This window comes from Phragmites australis, chromosome 8, assembly GCF_958298935.1.
Source record: "Phragmites australis chromosome 8, lpPhrAust1.1, whole genome shotgun sequence".
NCBI lineage: Eukaryota > Viridiplantae > Streptophyta > Magnoliopsida > Poales > Poaceae > Phragmites > Phragmites australis.
In genome coordinates, this window is record NC_084928.1 from 35,220,896 (window position 1) to 35,239,669 (window position 18,774).

Genomic DNA, 18,774 nt, shown 5'->3' on the forward strand with positions numbered 1-18,774 from the left:
GCTGCAATTAATCTTAAGTACTCTTTTCAATCTAAGATAAGTGTCATTTTAATTACGTGTAGTCAACTATTTTAAATTTTGGTACAAATTACTTTTTATGTATTAAGTTTGAATATTTGAAAATGATACAGGTAGATTTGTCTCGAAAAGTATTTTTATAATAATATACTTTTGCTATGCTTTACTAATATATTCTAATAAAAAATAGTAGTTTTTTTCTTCAAAAGAAAGATACTAGATGTGCCGATATTATTAAAGAAGAAGAAAATTAATCCAATTTAAGAGAAAAATCAGGTTTGAAAACCTTAACAACTGCACGATTAATTTAGGACCAACCTGTGCAAAACCTAAGCACCTTAATGACCAAAGACAAACACCACATCACACTGATAAAAACAATACATGTGGAGTCCGCCAACGAGTCATCGTTACCAAACTCGATGCATGCAGCACCCAAGCAGCTTCTACTTCTTGTAGGCGACCACAGCCTCTTTGCAGATGCCCCATGCCCCTGTCTATGACAACCACATGTCATCGTTGCCAAGCTCGTTGGATACCTCGACGCAACAGTTTTGACTCCACCATAGGTCGCCCGAGGGCAGAAAGACGCCAAAACGGAGCAGAGACCCTACCGAACAAACTACCCATAAAGAGGACCGGTGTGGCCACAACCATTGTTGAAGCAGGTTCCCGCCACAACCAAGCAATTGGCCAAAACACGATGTGAGATCCACCAAAGCGACACCTCCAAAAAGAACACGACACACCAGGCTGCCATCGCCCGTCCTGATGTGGATAGGGTTTTCACCCGAGGGAGAGTGATCCCATGGCATAAAGGGGGAGCACCTTCAAAAGATGCCTCCAAGGAGGAAGCAGCACCTGAGAGTGTCACCACCGTCGGCCCAAACCAAAAGTCGGGCAAGACTTTTGCTCGGGACACCCAACCCTCACCTAAAGCTCTAGCCACCGCGAACGCGCATCGCCCCAAAGCCCCTCATACCACGATGCTCCCTGTGGGTCGGGCTGAGGGCAACCGAGCATGCAGCGGGACGAAACCAAGCCAGTAGCACCACGCCAAGCACAATACGCGGCTGGATAAAAAAATAGTACTTAAAGTTGTATTTAAGAATCATATCAATGTCTAAAACGACATTTATTTTAAACTTAAGAGAGTATCAGACTAATATGTGTATCAACTCAAATATTATAATTAATTAGCTAGATCTCTAATTATCTTGTTTCTCACAACCCAAGCTTAGTTTAACGCCAGGCTAGGAGCATTGTCCTCGGTTAAGTACGTACGCGTACTCAGACAGCCGGCATCCTCGGCGAAAGCCTGCAGCGACGTCGGTATCGGCGGCACGTCCACGGTCACGATCCCCTCCAGCGCCTGGACCACCTGCGCCATCGTCGGCCGGTCCGCCTCGTCGTCCTGCACGCACCAGCAGGCCACCTTGCACGCGCGTTCCAGCTCCCGCGCGTCCACGTCGCCGTGCAGCCGCTCGTCCAGCAGCCCGACGAGCGCCTCCCCTTCTCTCACCTTCCTCGCCGCCACCAAGGAGAAGTATTCGGACAACGACGCGCCTTGCTCCGTGGCCGCCCAGCACCGCGCGTTCCTCCGGCCGGATATGATCTCCAGCAGCACCACCCCATAGATGTACACGTCGGCCTTGGCGGTGATCGGGACGCCGGAGATCCACTCCGGCGCGAGGTAACCGATGGTGCCCCGCACCGTGGTCAGGACCCGGCTGAAGTCCCTCCCTACCAGCTTCGCCATGCCGAAGTCCGCGACCTTCGGCACGAGGTCCTCGTCGAGCAGGATGTTCTCCGGCTTGATGTCGCAGTGGATGATGCAGTCCCTGCACCCCTCGTGGAGGTACGACAAGCCCCGCGCCGCGCCGAGCGCGATCTGGAACCTCACGCGCCAGCTCAACGTCGGGGCCTTGGAGACGGTGGCTCTCCCGAAGAGCACCTTGTCCAGCGAGCCGTTGGGCATGTAGTCGTAGACGAGGAGCCGCTCGCCGCCTTGGGAGGAGAAGCCACGGAGCCGGACGAGGTTGACATGCTGGATCGTGCCGATGGTGCGTGTAAAAATCAGAGGGCAGAAGCTTTGGGTGAACGCCTGACCTCTCCCTGGCCGGCGGCTTCGTGTTTTATATGCAAGGAAGAGCCCCTTGCGTGGCATTTACATGTATGCCAGGAGATATGATATCGGCCAGAGGTTGTTTCCAAATACAAATCTATCTATAACAAGCAGATACTTTACCAAACTATACAATAACTACTAAAACAAACCTCCGGCCAAATCCTTCTCTCAAGGCAACAGACATCGATTACAACTCGATTGAAATCGATTGATATCTATCTGTCTAACAGCCCCTCTCAATCACAGTCGAGCTAGGTTGAGATTGTGCTTAAAATTTTCTAACTGTTTTACAGGAAGTGGCTTAGTAAATCCATCTGCTATTTGATCTCCTGAAGGAACATAATCAATCTCGAGTAATTTTCTGGATACTCTTTCTCTTACAAAATGATAGTCCACTTCTATATGTTTAGTTCGCACATGGAACACAGGATTAGCAGAGAGATATTTTGCACCAATATTATCACACCATAATTTAGCAGCAGGTGGGCATTGTATACCAAGTTATGATAGCAGAGTTTGAATCCACATTACCTCAGCAGTAGCATTAGCAATAGCCTTGTATTCTGCTTCTGTACTGGATCTTGAAACAGTCGCTTGCTTACGTGCACTCCATGAGATCAAGTTTGTTCCTAGAAAAATAGCAAAACTTCCAGTAGATCTTCTATCATCTAGAGATTCTGCCCAGTCTGCATCTGAAAAGGCACTGACAAGCAAAGATTTCGACCTGCAAATTTTCAATCCAATCTTTGTACATTGTTTCAGATACCTCAGTATCCTTTTTACAGTAGCCCAGTGTGTTGTTGTTAGAGCATGCAAGAACTGACACACTTTATTTACTGAGAAAGCAATATCAGGTCTAGTGAGAGTCAAATACTGTAAAGCACCCACAATGCTTCTGTATTGTGTAGCATCATTATCACCAAGAGGTGTTCCATCAAAGACAGACAATCTTTCACTAGTTGATAGAGGAGTACTGACAGGCTTGCAATCATACATACCAACACGTTTAAGCAAATCCGAAGCATACTTATCTTGATTTAAAACAATTCCATCACATACCTTGCTTACTTCTATACCCAAGAAATAATGTAAATCCCCAAGATCTTTTAAAGCAAAGTCTTGCTTTAGACTGCCCAATAAACCTGTTGTCGCCTCAGGTGTTGAGCTTGCCACTATTATATCATCAACATAGATTAACACGAAAACAGTGACATTATTTTTACTGAAATAAAAGAGTGAAATGTCTGCCTTTGAAGCACTGAATCCAAGATCATGTAATTTGGCACTTAGCCGAGAATACCAAGCACGCGGTGCTTGTTTTAAACCATAAAGAGCTTTATCTAACTTACAAATATAGTTGGGTAAAGTTCTATCTTCATATCCTGGTGGCTGACTCATATACACTTCTTCTTCTAAATATCCATGCAAGAAAGCATTCTGAACATCTAGTTGCCTTAAACTCCAGCCCTTTGAGATAGCAATAGATAAAATAATTATGATGGTAGCAGCTTTAACAATAGGGCTAAAGATATCTTCATAATCTACACCGTATCTTTGCTTAAACCCTTTTGCAACTAGACGAGCCTTATATCTGTCTAAGCTTCCATCAGCCTTACGTTTGATTTTGTATACCCACTTACAATCTATAACATTTCTTCCTTTCTGAGGTGGAACTAGATGCCAAGTTTTATTTTTCATGAGAGCATCATATTCAATGTCCATTGCATTCTTCCAATTCTTATCACATAAAGCTTCACTGACACTATGTGGTTCGCTACCAGAAGAAGCAAGACAACCATAACGAATAGTGCCATCAGTGTATACCTTTGGTTTGCGAATGCCATGCTGAAGTCGAGTCCGAGGACGTGCTGAAGTAGCTGGTTCATGCGCAGGCGGTAGAAGCGAATCCTCCTCAGCCCCCTCTGTCTCCGCATGCAGCTGATGCTCGGGAAACGGGTCCAAGGATTGGCCCTGGAGAACCGCAGTGCGGGACGGTGTCTGCGCGCCTGCAGAAACTGATCCTGGAGAGTTCATCTCAGCAGGCGAGTCCATCTCGGCTACGGGGCCTGGACTGGATATACTAGCCGTAGCTTCTTCTGTTATGTCATGTGAGTCCTGTGCATCTCCAGGGAAAACATTAGTATCCAAAACATTAGGCAATTGACCAGCTATAATTTCATCCCCAGTCCTAGGATTAAGCAAAGTAGGAGGAAGGAGAAGATTTTTGAATCTCAAACGAGCGCCAGCATTGGGGTGAAGTTTGGAGAAAGGAAAAATATTTTCATCAAAGACTACATCCCTGGATATGTAGATGCGCCCTGTGGAAATATCTAAGCACTTGAATCCTTTATGCATATTGCTATAGCCAAGAAAGACACATTCTTTGGAACGAAATTGAAGCTTGCGACTATTATATGGGCGCAAATTTGGCCAACAAGCACACCCAAAAATGCGCAGGGAGGAAAACTCAGGCTTGATGTGAAAGAGGCGCTCTAAAGGTGTGGAGTATTCAATAACTTTACTAGGTGTACGGTTGATCAAATAGGTGGCAGCAAGGAATGCTTCGTCCCAAAACTTGAGTGGCATGTGAGCATGCGCAAGGATGGACAAACCTACTTCGACAATGTGTCGATGCTTGCGCTCAGCGGCTCCATTCTGCTGATGAGCATGAAGACAGGAAACAAGGTGAGATATACCAAGCTTAGAGAAAAAATCATCAAGTTTCCTATACTCACCACCCCAATCAGTTTGCATTGCAATAATTTTGCGATCAAAGAGTCTTTCAACAAGAACTTAAAATTCTTGGAATTTCTGAAAAACCTCAGATTTAAATTTTAGGAGGTAGATCCAGGTGAATTTACTGAAATCATCAATAAAGCTAACATAATATTTGTATCTTCCAACGGAATCAGGTGCAGGCCCCCAAACATCAGAAAACACAAGCTGTAAAGGATGATTTGATACACTGTTGGATTTAGGATATGGCAACTGATGACTTTTTGCTTGTTGACAAGCATCACACACCGAGTTTTTATTGGACTCATGCAAACAAGGAAGATTAAAATCTCTAATGACTCGCTGAATGATGGGAGCTGCAGGATGACCTAAGCGATTATGCCATCTGTCAAACGATGGTTTATTGACTCCAAAAGCTTGCTTGATGGGTGGTGCAGAAGGAAGAGGATAAAGCGCTCTCTGACATGTTCCTCTAACCAGTGTGCTTTTCGTGTCCTGATCCTTGATCAAAAAGAAATTGGGGTGAAATTCTAAAAAGACATTATTATCAGAAGCAAGGCGATGAACTGAAACAAGATTTTTCTTAGCCTTTGGGACATGCAGGATATTTTTAAGACTAAGATTACGACTGGGAGTATGAATAATAGACTGGCCAATGTGACTAATGTTCATACCTGCACCGCTTGCGGTGTGGATCTGATTTGTGCCATTGTATCTGTCATGAACTGCTAATTTCTCCAATTCCCCAGTGATATGATCAGTAGCACCAGTGTCGGTGTACCAATTTGTATCCACCGTGTAGGAGTTTGTTGCAGCGGCTGCCACGCTTCTCTGATCTGGAACATATGATTCATCATACCTGTGCCAACACTTGTCGGCGGTGTGGCCGGTCTTGTGACAAACTTGACAGATGGCGCCGGTCCTGTTATTGCCGCGCCCCTGTCTAGTGCCACCACGACCTTGATTGCCGTTGAAGTTGTTCTGGGCGACATTGTTTCCATTGCCGCGACCATGTCCTGGCGCGCGTTCGCGACCAAAACCCCGTCCGCGGCCACCACGTCCCCCCCCCCCCCCCGGTTTGCCAAATTGGCCGAAGACCCGGAGGGTTGGTGATCACCGAGGAGCTCCATCCTGGTTTCGAAGGCAAGAAGCTGCGAATAAACTTCGCTTACCGAGACAGGATCCGTTCTTGCGAGAAGAGCGGACACAATTGGATTGAAGTCGTAGTCGAGCCCGGTGAGAATATATTCTACCAGTTCTTCATCTTCCAGGGGTCTCCCGGCGGCAGCCATCTCATCCCTGAGAGCCCTCATCTTGCCTACGTATTCTGCAATCGTCTGGCTTCCCTTCTTGGTGGTTGACAAGGCGAGTCGCGTGTTCACCGCACGCGCCCGCGTCTGCGATGAGAACATGATCTCGATCGCCTTCCATGCCTTTGTTGCAGTGTCATGCACCGCAACCTGGGATAGGACATCCTTCGACAGGGATCCGAGGAGAAAGCTCAGAACCTGTTGATCTGAGGCAAACCACTCCTCGTATGCTGGATTGGGCACCTTTACCGCCTTGTCACCATCTTTGCCGTCGAGTTCAGCAGCTGGTGCAAGCTTGGTGCCGGTGATGTGTTCGTGGAGACAAGCACCACGGACAGCAGCAAGTACTTGTGCCTTCCACGTTGCGTGGTTGTTCTTGGATAGCTTCTCCGTGACGGTCAGACCGAGCAGGGAGCTCATGCTGAAGCCGGCAGAGGAGGAGGACGCCATGGATTGAATCTTAGGTGTATGTGGCTCTGGTACCATGTAAAAATCAGAGGGCAGAAGCTTTGGGTGAACGCCTGACCTCTTCCTGGCCGGCGGCTTCGTGTTTTATATGCAAGGAAGAGCCCCTTGCGTGGCATTTACATGGATGCCAGGAGATATGATATCGGCCAGAGGTTGTTTCCAAATACAAATCTATCTATAACAAGCAGATACTTTACCAAACTATACAATAACTACTAAAACAAACCTCCGGCCAAATCCTTCTCTCAAGGCAACAGACATCGATTACAACTCGATTGATATCGATTGATATCTATCTGTCTAACAGTGCGCACCTCGATCCTGAGCTGCTTGTCCCCCACGCAGAGGAGGCCTTCTAGCTTCTTCACCGCGATGGCTGCCCTGCCACCGGACAGTGTTCCCTTGTACACCGAACCGAAGCTGCCGCCGCCGAGCTTCTCCGAGAAGTTCATCGTCGCCCTCCTCACGTCATTGTACTTGAACGCTACCAGGTTACCGCTCTCTGATGCTTGCGTGAGCCTCATGCTCCTCTGTCTTCTCTTGAACATCCAGACGAGCAGGGAGACAATGCCAGACAAGGCTAGAATCGACGCAGTTGAGCCAATTGATGCCAATGCAATTGTTTTTTACGGCCTTTCGAAGGTGCGTCCATGGCAGACAACCGGAGGTAAAGATCATTCCCGCCGGACGTGTCGTCGGCCCGCCGCTGCAAGTTGAGCAGGTCACACCGTACCACAGAGCACAGCCACTTCCATAAGAGTAGGAGCTGCAGTCACAGTTCCTCGAGCAAGCCAACTTGCAATCTTCAGCGCTTGATGCTTGTGCAAACGACGGATTTCTCGGCAGAGAAATAAGTGGCATCAGCAAGAAGGCATCGTCGTCGTCCTTGTCGTGCACCGAAATGTTCGTGCTGCGTTCACACTGCAGCGGAGTATTCCGGCGGCAACCCTGCGAGCGATCTCCTAGCTCCCAGTCCCCCACGGAGGTGGGAAGGAAGCCGGCGAGGCAGCTGCAAAAGGGCTCCGTCCATCTCATCGCAGACGGCGTAGACATCGCACAGCTGGTGCGGCTCCGTCCAGATGCGATCCACTCGTCGGCGGACGGCACCCACGTGAGCTGCCTCAGCTGGCCGGAGACGTCCAAGACTAACCTGGAGATGACCGTGGGATCCTGCAGAGAGTAGGTGAAGTAGCTGACGTTCGCGTCGGACACGAACTCGAAGTTGTAGATGTAGTGCGACGTCATCTCCAGGATCCCGGCGAAGATGTTGCCGTTCCACTCTCCGCTGCTCCAGTAGCGCACTGTCCTGTTCCAGTATATGAAGTACTGGCTGGTCCCGTTGGGGTCAATCCCGAGCGAGAACACGCCGGGAGCCGGGTCGCCGGAGCTCTTCCACGCAGATAGCGTCTGCACGTCGCCGGTGACCTTGTTCCGCCCGAGACGGCCTCCCGGGAGCCACGTGTCTGTGGGGTGTTCCATGCTCTGCCACAGGACGTCGCCGTTCCCGTCCCGGAGCACGAGGTTCCCACTGTCCAAGATGACCGCCACGGTGCCGTTCGATCCGGTGCAGCTGTCGTTCGTGGACCAGATGAGCTTGCCGGCTTCGTTGATGAGCACGAGGTTGCCGTCCGTTGCTATGGCGAGCTGAGAGGATGCGGGGTCGGAGACCGGCGAGGCTCTGTTCGCCACCCACACGGGCGTGCACTGCGACACGCCCTTCTTGTACCAGATTCCCACGTAGTAGTTGCTGTGCGAGGAGGAGGAGGACGTGTTACTGTCACCGGCATGCCGGAAGAAGCCGAGCTCAAAGTTGCCGCCTTTCGACACGACGGTCTGTTGGCAGCCGGAGATGGCGGAGTTGGCGGAGATGGTGTCGGACGCGAAGCACCGTGCGGTGCAGAGGATGGTCATGAAGAGAAGCGGCGCGGCTGAAGCCATGGACGAGGCAAATGATGGCGAGAAGCAAGTGTGCACTGATCACTACCGAGTTCAAGTGATATTAACTGGGCTGTACGTTTCGTGTCTGCTTGTGTTAGTAGTTGGCTAGTAGCAACCAGAGGAGGAACATAAAATTTTTATTAGCACATATAGGTGGATAATTTATTATAATCATTTATTTATATTAAGATTCGTATTAAAAGAGTAGTTAAAAAAACTTAAAATAGATAAGAAAATAAATAAATAGATAGGTATCAAATATGAGGGATGAACGGCGGACAGTGAGTGCGCTAAAGCACATACGGGCCGCATTTCCCACCTGACTGGTCTATGCTAGGTTTGAATGTTGTGCCTGTGCTGCCGAATTCATGAAGGAATTGCTTAACAATCCATGCTAATGTATGATGTATCGCATTCAACAATCAATGTGCAACAAGCAACATTTGTATTTGTGCTGTGGTGCGGTCTCACGGCACATCTAGAATTGTTTCTAGAAAGATTCTTCTGGTGCTATTTTATTTTTGCCTCCTCTACAGCAATTATTAATTTGTGGTTCCATCACGAGTTAAAGAGCTCTGTGTAGCGGTGATACAGGCAAATGTACCAATCAGCGATGATACGGTCGAAGTGTATAAAATACTAGCCAAGTGAATAGGTTATCAATTTGATTTCTTCTTCACATGTCCAATGGATTTGAGGATAGATCGAGTGGAGAAAAACGAAGGATCGACTATGGAGGTGAACGGTGTGGAGTACGAGCAAGGAGGAAAAAGGATGGAAGGGATCAGCGGTGGCACTAGGACTAGGCTGATGGAAAAAAATGGTGGCAGTTTTGCCATGATGCTACAAAAGAATGGAAGGGTAACAGAAGAGGAAAAAATAATGAGATGCACAATTGATCCCTGTAGGCACAATGGATCACGTGTGGGACGGGAAAAGCGTACCATGGATACCGCTCTGCTCCCAGTACAGTATCGAATGGTATCGTAGGAATTGGATATCGAGTCAGGGTTGTATCTTCCATAAGATACTACCATCTCCTTTCTCTTTTAATTGCTTGACACATCAGCAAAAAATCCTACATGGCACCTCATTTATATGCATGATACCTTGCACTGGGAGTAGCCTTATATGCAGACCTGTAGGTGCATTTATAACGCGACAACTACTATGAACTGCGGATTTCCTTTACTTTCTTTTTGGCAAAGCTATATATTTGGATCAAATTTTTATGGCTGCACGATCTGCACCCGATTTGTCATAGGATGAGTCTCCTCCCACTCCGGCGAGGTTATGGTTCGAGGTGGTGGAGGCTCATCGGAGTCCAGCAGGCTTAGATGGAAGTCCACAGTGGTAGGTTGGCTCAACAGTGGTGATAGATAAGGGGTTCAACTAGGGTTAGGATTAGGGGATCTTGGGTGAGAAAGGAAGATAAGGGAGGGAGATGTGCTCATTAGCGAGGGTGAGCTTGGGTGACGGTGGAGGCAATCGATTGCAGTGGTGCAGAGGAGAAGGAGGGGGGTGGGGGTGACAAATCGTGCGATGGGACGGCATGTGGGAGTAGGTGGTGACGATAGCAGAAGAGGGAAACAATGGACGACATGGGAGTAGTTTGTGCGGTCTACAATAAGATACATAGATATTGCACACTGCTAGGATAACTAAACACATGATGATCTAATGGTACACTGGTACTGAGCAATGCATTCGTGTCATGATGCTAGTATTACTGTCTTAGGCTGGTGGAGCTGTCTTCAGGCGTGGTCCTCACGCCACTCGTCTGCTAGATTGATGTCGTTATGGTTGGCCAGCTCGAGTTCATGCATCTGCTCGAAGGCTCTAGCCATGTTATCTTCGTCTCCCTTCAAGTTGACGATGTTGTCTGCCACAGACTCCTTGCTGTTGGCAGAATCGTCGTCACTAGCTGGCTCACGCAAGGAGGGATCTTATTCTTCCTCCTTGTGGTCATCCATTCCTACACCTGGCTGACCGGTGGAAGGGGCGATGGTGTAAACTTGATGACATTTATGCATTATGCTTGGATGTGATGTGTTATGGATATATAGTTTGACGAGGCTAATGTAATTACATGACTAATTTGAATACGTGACCAAATTGATCACGAGGAGTCCAGGCGTGTGGTAACCAAAGAGGTAGCCTAACACAAAACCTGCACCCTATTTGCCATGTCTCATTCAAAAGATGCTGGTGGCTTCCTCTCTGCTAGACATTATGACTTCATCGGGATATCCACACCATCCATCTTCGTGCCTCCTTTCATGCTACCAAAATCTCGTTCTCTCTATCAGCACTAACTCTGTTACATCATCGTTTTTCATGCTTGTGTGCCTAGAGTTGAACTGTGAGTATGGTCCTCCTGGGCACAGCTGAGATCTTCCATGGGGCACATCTCTCAACAATATGTTCTTTCCGAGAGCGCCTTCATCCATCTTGTGAGTCGGTGACTCTCGATACATCCTTGTGTTAGGATGTTTTCTTTTTTAAATTAATGTGAAAATTTTATAGCTTTATTCTTTTTTATTACTGTGAAAATTATCTCATTCCTAATTTCCTTACAATTTGACCTGAACTATATAAGGTACACATTAGATGTATATAATATAACCTGTTGCTCCTGTGATAGTGTATTTGACAAACTTTAATTCATGTGGCACTATGGCTAGAAAGACTCTGTTTGCCTGTTGCTAAATGCGATTGATGTGTACTTTCCTAATCAGTTGCAGCTTCCTTATGGACTCTGGCTATTCCAATTTCCAAAGCCTCAAAGCTTACTCGGTTGGCAATGCCTCTTAGAGCTTGTGTGAAATTGGAATTTCTCTGCTAATATACACCCGTAAATTCTTAGGGTGGTATGTCGGGAAAAGCAACATAGTGCGTACGCTGATTGTCCATTCTTTTTATCTATTCGTTAATTGTCTCATATATATTTTTTTCATCCAATCCTTCAACACGAATGTCAACACAAATAAATAGCCGAGATAGAGGTGCCCGCGCGACATTATGTCCCAACTCCTGAAGAGCATGGCGAGAAATGGATTGCTCCATCCATACCCCTGAAATAGAAACGCAATTTCCTGCCGCCAAAAATGAAATTCTAATGACACGTGCCGTTCTTATTTTGGCCGCGGAATATTCTTCGAGGCAGTTAACAGTTAACGCAAGCCACGACTTGCATTCGCAACAATGAAAATTCAACCACGACGCGAGCATGGATCATGCACGTCCCTGCGTCGGTTTTAGGAGCCCCAAAGCAAGTCGTCGTGACCAATTCGGAGGCACCAAGCAACGTACGGTTGCTTCCCGCGCTGGCAATTCATGGAACGAAGGCAAGCACAGATACCCTCGGCAACCTTCCTTTCTTTGGCAGCGCAGAACTGAACGGGATATGCTTAGCTCGCGCCTCGAGCCATTTCAAAACAAGCCTCTTGGCTGCTTGCTCCATTCCGTACAACCTCTTCCTCGATCTGTTCTGCAAGCCTTGCCATTCTCCGGCCGGTCAATCAGCTCGGCGGCACTTCAATTCATGCGCGCCAAGTGAGAGATCGCTTCAAGAAAAGTGCGTGCGTCGACGGGAAATACACGTAAAGGTCGCGCATTTTTCGGTGAACAATGCTGCGGGTGCACCGTCCTCTAGGCAGCATGCTGCTGTGCAACCCTTTGTTCGAAAAGACCCATATTTGCGAAATTTCATTGAATTTTCTGTTATTTTTTATCCTCAACTATATGGGTTCCACATGCCAGTGAAAGAAAATTTTAGAATTAATTATTTCATTCCTTTTCGAAACCCCTAAATTTTGCAAAATTTCATCGAAATTTTAGCAAAATTTTATTCCCTGCATGCTGCTAATTTGTATAGGATTGTATTTTCATATACACTCGTACATCCGTCTGTAAATTTCTTCATAGAAACATAGCAACGGCGGATCCACCAGGAGCGGGGGCAAGCTCCCCTACCCCGGTGCACTTGGGAGCCTGTCAAAGCCTTCTATAATTTTTACGTTTGGAAGAGGAAGAAAATAAAGAGGAGGATGAGAGAGTCCTATTTTTGTACTCTGGATCTGTCACTCAATCATAGTACTGTATATATTTCAATCATAGGCTGTAGTGTGGAACAAAGGAACGGGTGCTGAAGGGCAACGAAGGCTGCTGCCGTCGTCCACGCCGTACTGCCACCTATCGCGGCTTCATTGCCGATTTGCACTGTGCATCCTCAACCATACAATACCCTGTCATGGCTCTTTCCCAAGGGATCTATATGCAGTGGCTTCGTGGGGGCTCAGGCTCTAGTGTGTATTCATGCTTTCGCTTCGATAAGGTATTAATCGATTAGAGCTAGAATTGATGCAATCAGATTAGTTTAGACCCAATACGAGATGGCAAGAGGTAATTAGATCTCAATTCTTTCATTTCCATTTGTTCACTCAGTAATTCTCATCGCAATCACACGACGGAGCACATGAAAATTTACAGTATATCTCGATCTACACACCATGGATGAGAACGAGATGGACAAGATGAGGAGAAATCCCATGCCAAGCTCCATCCGTTTTTAAATATTTGTCACTATTGATCGCAAATGTTTTAACTTTAACTACTAATAACTTTTAAAATATTTAAGTAATCAAGATGGAAATAATACTGTTAGATTTGCTATCAAAAGTACATTAAGAATGTGATGTATTTAAAATAATTTACAAGTGTATTTGTAAAAAATTTACGGTCAAATATGGATTCTGAAAGTTAATGGTGTGAGTTATTAAAAAACGGAGGGAGTACACAAAAGGATAAGTAATCCAAACTAATTAGGACCCCAGCAGACGAGGTGGTACGCCTTGTGCAGCTTCTCCTCCGGGCGCCTGGGCCTGATTCTGCCGGCAGCGGAGGCCTTGGTGCCTTTGCTCGCGCTCTGGGACGAGGACAGGGACACCGAGACGGCGGAGGCCTTGGTGCCTTTTCTAGTCATGTTCTCTCTACTTCTTTCATCTACATGGGACTCTCTGCTTCGGTGACTTGCTAACCAGAGTTCAAAGCCTCTAATATACTAGGTCTTCACTGAACAACTACTGCATGTTATTCTAGCCGTGTAGGAATTGCACGCTGTATCTGCCATGGGATACGAGAAAGAGTTCACAGAGGAGGAATTAGGCACGCGCCAAACACGACGGAATCAACAAACACGTTCACTAGAGCTCAATCGATCAAACCATCTGCTTATCTGCCGGCCGGTGGAGAACGCGCGCGGTTTCAGTGATGTAGTGGGCAGAGCATGTCCGTCGTGCAGACTCCTCTGTCCTCTCGAAACAACATGCCATGTCACTGGCCGTCTCCCTCTCGTGCCTGCAGGTTGGCTGCCGGTGCCGCGTCGGGAGCCACTTGATTTTTTTAATCACCATAAAAAATAGCATTGTTTATTTATGACCTAATTTATAATTATTAACTCAGATAATTTTATATTTTATTAATATGAATGATATGATAATTAAAATATCAATCTTTGCAAATCATGCTTCGATATTACGAGCCTCTCGCCGAGAAGTAAATTATGTGAGACACTTCACACAAAGATCTGAAAAAAGATCATCTCTCATACTATTTCTTTCCAATTTAATAACATGATGCGGTATAGATGAGAAGGAAGAAATACACGTGTCGTACATAAAAATAAGTTTTTCTACGATATCAGATTTTATAAATTTTTCTTATTTCTAATTCAATAACGTGACGTGCCTAGATAAGAACAAAGAAGTACACATATCATATATAAAAAATGAGTTTTTCTATAAACCCGCGCACGCCGGCACCCGCTGGCTGCAGTGGCTTCCGTTCGTTGGGTTCGCGCTGCCGGTTGTAACCGGCCGCGCCACGCGCACGGGGCAAGCCAAAACCGTGGACGCTCCTCCCAAGCAGCCACCGTTTACACCCCCCCGCGCGCGCGGTCCGCACCGCACGCTGGCCATGGGTCGGGCCCCTCGCCATTTGACCCGGAGACCAGCAGACGCCTGGCACGTCGCGCTTCACCCGTTTGCGGAGCCGGGTCTGGTGATGATGGATGGTGTGCGCCCGCCCGGTCCACGTCGATCGTCTGGCTGAGGAGATCGGGCAGGGCTCTATAAGATGGAGCAGCAGCGTAGCGTGCCACACGAGACTGCCGCAGGAGAGTCAGGAGCGTGCGCGTAGGCCGGGTGGTGGTGGACGGGCTGCGGCGGCATGTGCAACGGGCGGGAGCACGCCCTCCGCGCCTCGCTGCGCGACGCGAGGCCGGAGCCGGCAGCGGCAACGGGGCGGCACGACGCGAAGATGGAGGCGGAGCCCGAGCGCGCCGAGGCTGAGACGACGGCGACGACGGTGCGGGCGAGGGTGCGCGCGTGTGAGGCCGAGCGGGAGTGGAAGCAGCGGGCAAGGGAGGCGGAGGCGGAGATGCAGAGGACGGAGAAGCTCATGCACCTGCTCTTCTGGGGCCCCAACTGACCCGTCTGACCCACCGGTCTCGAAGGTCTCCACGGTCCAATACTCCAATACAATAGCGTGTGGTGCATGTTTGTGATCGACAGTTTAGCATCCTTGTTTAGTTGTTCCAACGCGATGCAAAACTGTTCGTTGTTTGGTTTTGTTTACATGGCAAATACAAAATGGAGTTCTTAGTCCTGGTGGATCGTAACCACAGGCAGATTCTGAATTGCGTCGGCTTTCCATTTCTATACGACTTTATGCACCTACGATATGCTCAGGGACTTTAGTCAGTCAACTGAATAGCTAGCTGATGAACTTTTTTATTTTATATTTTTTAAATAAACAATTTGCAAATATTTACATTCATTTTGAAAAATTGTAAATCTAGGTTTGTGTTGTCCGTTGGAAGATCGACATAAAGATTTAAAAATTAAATATTATGTTACAATGCTCTTAAAATTCAAATACTATCAAAATAGTTATGAAAAATTATATGTATAGAAGATGTTATCATCTAGCTCAAAAAAATTGAACTCAAACAATTACATATGCAATGAGATAAAAAAAGAGGGACACATTTCAGGGATCTTAATGAAATTAAAAAACAATTTTCAAGAGATCTTTAAAATTTGTCTTTTTTTTCTCATTGTACAAGTCATATTTTTGTTTAAATTTTTTCAGAGAGCTAGATAATAGCATCCTCCACACCACAGAATTTTTTAAGATTTTTTCATAATGACTTTGATAGTGTTTTGAATTATGAGAATATTGAAACACAATATTTTTTATTTTTAAACCTGTGAAAAGTTGACAGATAAGGGTTTAGATTTGCAATTTTTAAAATAGACGTATATATTTGGTTTTTTGATTTTTTTTAAAAAATATCGCTAGTTGATCGTGTCTCGCCGTGGGCTGATGGGCCTGTGTTCTAAAAATCAATAAGAATTTGGGCGCTGGAAAGAGGGAAGAGATGACCTGATTTCCATGGGTTACATTGTAAATTTGTAATCGACATGGGTTTGCTAGCACGGTCCATGAGTGACGCGCCCTCCGAGGAGTAGAAGCTGGTGCTTCCCTAAAAAAAGAGTAGAAGCTGGTGCGGCGGTGGATTTTTTTATTTTTTAAATTAATATTTTAATAACAACATCTGAGAAATTAATTTTTTCAAGAACTAACAACTTTTTCACAATAAAATCTTTAGCGTGACTCTTAATTTAGTCATGTTAATACATATGGTGTGATCAAAGTGATCACGTTGATATCCGATTTGATACCTTTACACATCTTTAAACATGGGGCCGATTGGCAGGCGTGAGTGACAAACGAGTCGGATGAGCAATACTCATCATATTCTAAATTTTTTACTTCACTTTTTCTCTATTTGAATAGTAGGATTGCCGTACTTCAAAATTTATGAAACTTTTTGGGTAAGTCCTATAATTCATGATGAATCCATTTAAAAAGTATTAACTCCACACTCAGGGTAGGCTTCAAAATAAAAAAACTCTGAAAGGACTACTTTTAGAACTTCTAGCAATTTAGGCCTCAAAGAAATTTCCAAAATTATGAAAAAATCACTAATATTCCCTCATATAGCGTAATAATTTTTAAAATTATTTCTAACCCTAGGTTACTTGGTGAAAAAGTGTGTTCCTTTGTAATGCTATATTTATATGTATTTTTATCATTTAATGTGATATTATCATAAATGGTCTTGTATTCGCTTAATCATCATTTCATGCTCCATTTATATGCATTTTTATTGGATGATGGGGGCGGTCTCTATCTTCACGATGTAGGATCAACAAGTAAGGATAACTAGCTGTAAACAGCCAAAATAACCATGTAGCTTGACAAATGTACTCAAAGCCAACCACTGTCTTTATACGACAACCACAATCGAGAATTTGTTCAATCACACACTAAGTTACTAACCAACACAACCTGTAATCAAACGGAACATAAATACCAATTGGGAGTCATCGAATGACCACTTATGTGATTTTGCGAAGGAAACCACAAGAGCAAAGGGTAGAGATCACTCTCTGAAATTTGCTAGCACATAGCTAAACAAAAGGGGTTCATGTTTCTTAAAAAACAAAAATCCCCAAATGATAAAACACATGAGATATTTATACTAGAAATAACCCTCCTAGTTGGGTGTGAAAGGACCTTTGAGTTTCCTAGAAAATTAGCCAGCTCTAAGGTCTCCAAGAAGCAATCTCATGGAGTCTCGCGCAACACTTTCAACTTCAATACAGTCTCTAGAAAAATAGCCATAACTCTTATTGGGAAGTCAAAATGACGAGCCGTTTATTGGAGATGAAAGTATACTTGATAATATTTCTATCCATAGGTATTATGCATGATGAAATGTAACAATTTGGCTGACATGACTCTTGGAATTATAGGCATTCATTAGCAGACAATGAACACCATATCTTCTTCATTTGTGAACCTAATCAAGACTAAAGTACATAATTTAGGTAGTATATAATTGTTGATATTAAAATATGATTCAATGAGAGTGAGTTCACCTCTTGGTACAGCTTCTTGGTCCGGCTTTGTGTAGTCCTTGAATGCCTTGTGTCATCGGTGCTGGTGTAGTGTTAGTTGGGATGTCATCATCATCATCCCCCTCTTGAAAAGGAGTCAACCTCGACTCTGTTTCTTCAGTGCCAACAAAGGGAGTGAGATCAGCAATGTTGAATGTTGTGGTTGCACCATATTCTCCTGGATGTTCGATCTTGTATGCATTGTTATTGACTTTGGCCAATACTCTGAATGGTCCATTACCTCATGGCATCAACTTATATTTGCGCTTTTCTAGAAAATGCTCCTTGCGGAGATGTATCCAAACCAGATCACCCGGTTTGGACAACACCTTCCTTCTAAGCTTGTTCGCCTTCTTTGCATTTTACTTGGCCTTCTTCTCAATTTATTCCTTGATCTTCTCGTGTATCTTCTTCACATATGCAACACACTTTGAAGCATCTAGATTACTTCTTTCCTACAATGGGAGTGGTAACAAATCGATCGGAGAAATATGTTTGAACACATAGATAACTTCAAATGGACACATGTGAGTAGTAGAATGTATTGCAATGTTATAAGCAAACTCCACGTGTGGCAAGCAATGCTCCCATTCTTTCAAGTTTTGTCGAGGATTAGTTCCATACAATGACTTTGGGGTGTACCGATCGATGGGTGCGTGAACAACTATGAGGAACCGTCCAAAAAATATTCTAACTAATCATTAAGTCAATCATTTACTGAATCATGACTTCAACGATTAACTAGAATACTATCCCGGTAGTCCTGGCACGTATTTTGTGCCTAAGATCGGAACACATACCTTTCCAACATAAGCAATCACAACCAAGTTTAATAAAGAGCGAATAATTAAATTATACTGCAAGATCTTAAGCATTAACAAGTTTAACAATTTACAGCAAAATAGATTTAGGAGAAAACTAAAAATAATCAACTCCTAGCCAAAAGAGAACTACGCAGTGGAAATAAAAGCTATAGACTACAAAAGATGGGTGAAGCCATATGCCTTTAGGCTTCACCCCAAAAGCGTGACCAGCGAGAAGTTGCCTACTCATGCGCGCCACCCTCGACAAGTGTGAAGTAGTCAAACACCGCCTATTCCTCACCTGCAAAACCTGTAGAGCAGCTGAGTACGAAGATACTCACAAGACT

General features: G+C 45.4%; 1 protein-coding gene, 1 non-coding gene and 1 pseudogene across 2 annotated transcripts; 1 reads left to right on the top strand and 2 right to left on the bottom strand.

Moving 5' to 3' along the window:
* Positions 1–1,255: 1,255 nt before the first annotated feature.
* On the bottom strand, positions 1,256–8,598 carry LOC133927784 (G-type lectin S-receptor-like serine/threonine-protein kinase At2g19130; annotated as a pseudogene).
* On the bottom strand, positions 6,018–6,156 carry LOC133927874 (small nucleolar RNA Z247). The gene has a single exon (XR_009911370.1). It is a non-coding gene; the product is annotated as a small nucleolar RNA Z247 (small nucleolar RNA).
* A 6,084-nt stretch (positions 8,599–14,682) lies between the features above and the next one.
* Positions 14,683–15,295, top strand: LOC133925999 (uncharacterized). The gene has a single exon (XM_062371734.1). It carries the CDS (start codon positions 14,827–14,829, stop codon positions 15,085–15,087), a length of 261 nt encoding a protein of 86 aa, XP_062227718.1. The 5' UTR covers positions 14,683–14,826; the 3' UTR covers positions 15,088–15,295.
* Positions 15,296–18,774: the final 3,479 nt, after the last annotated feature.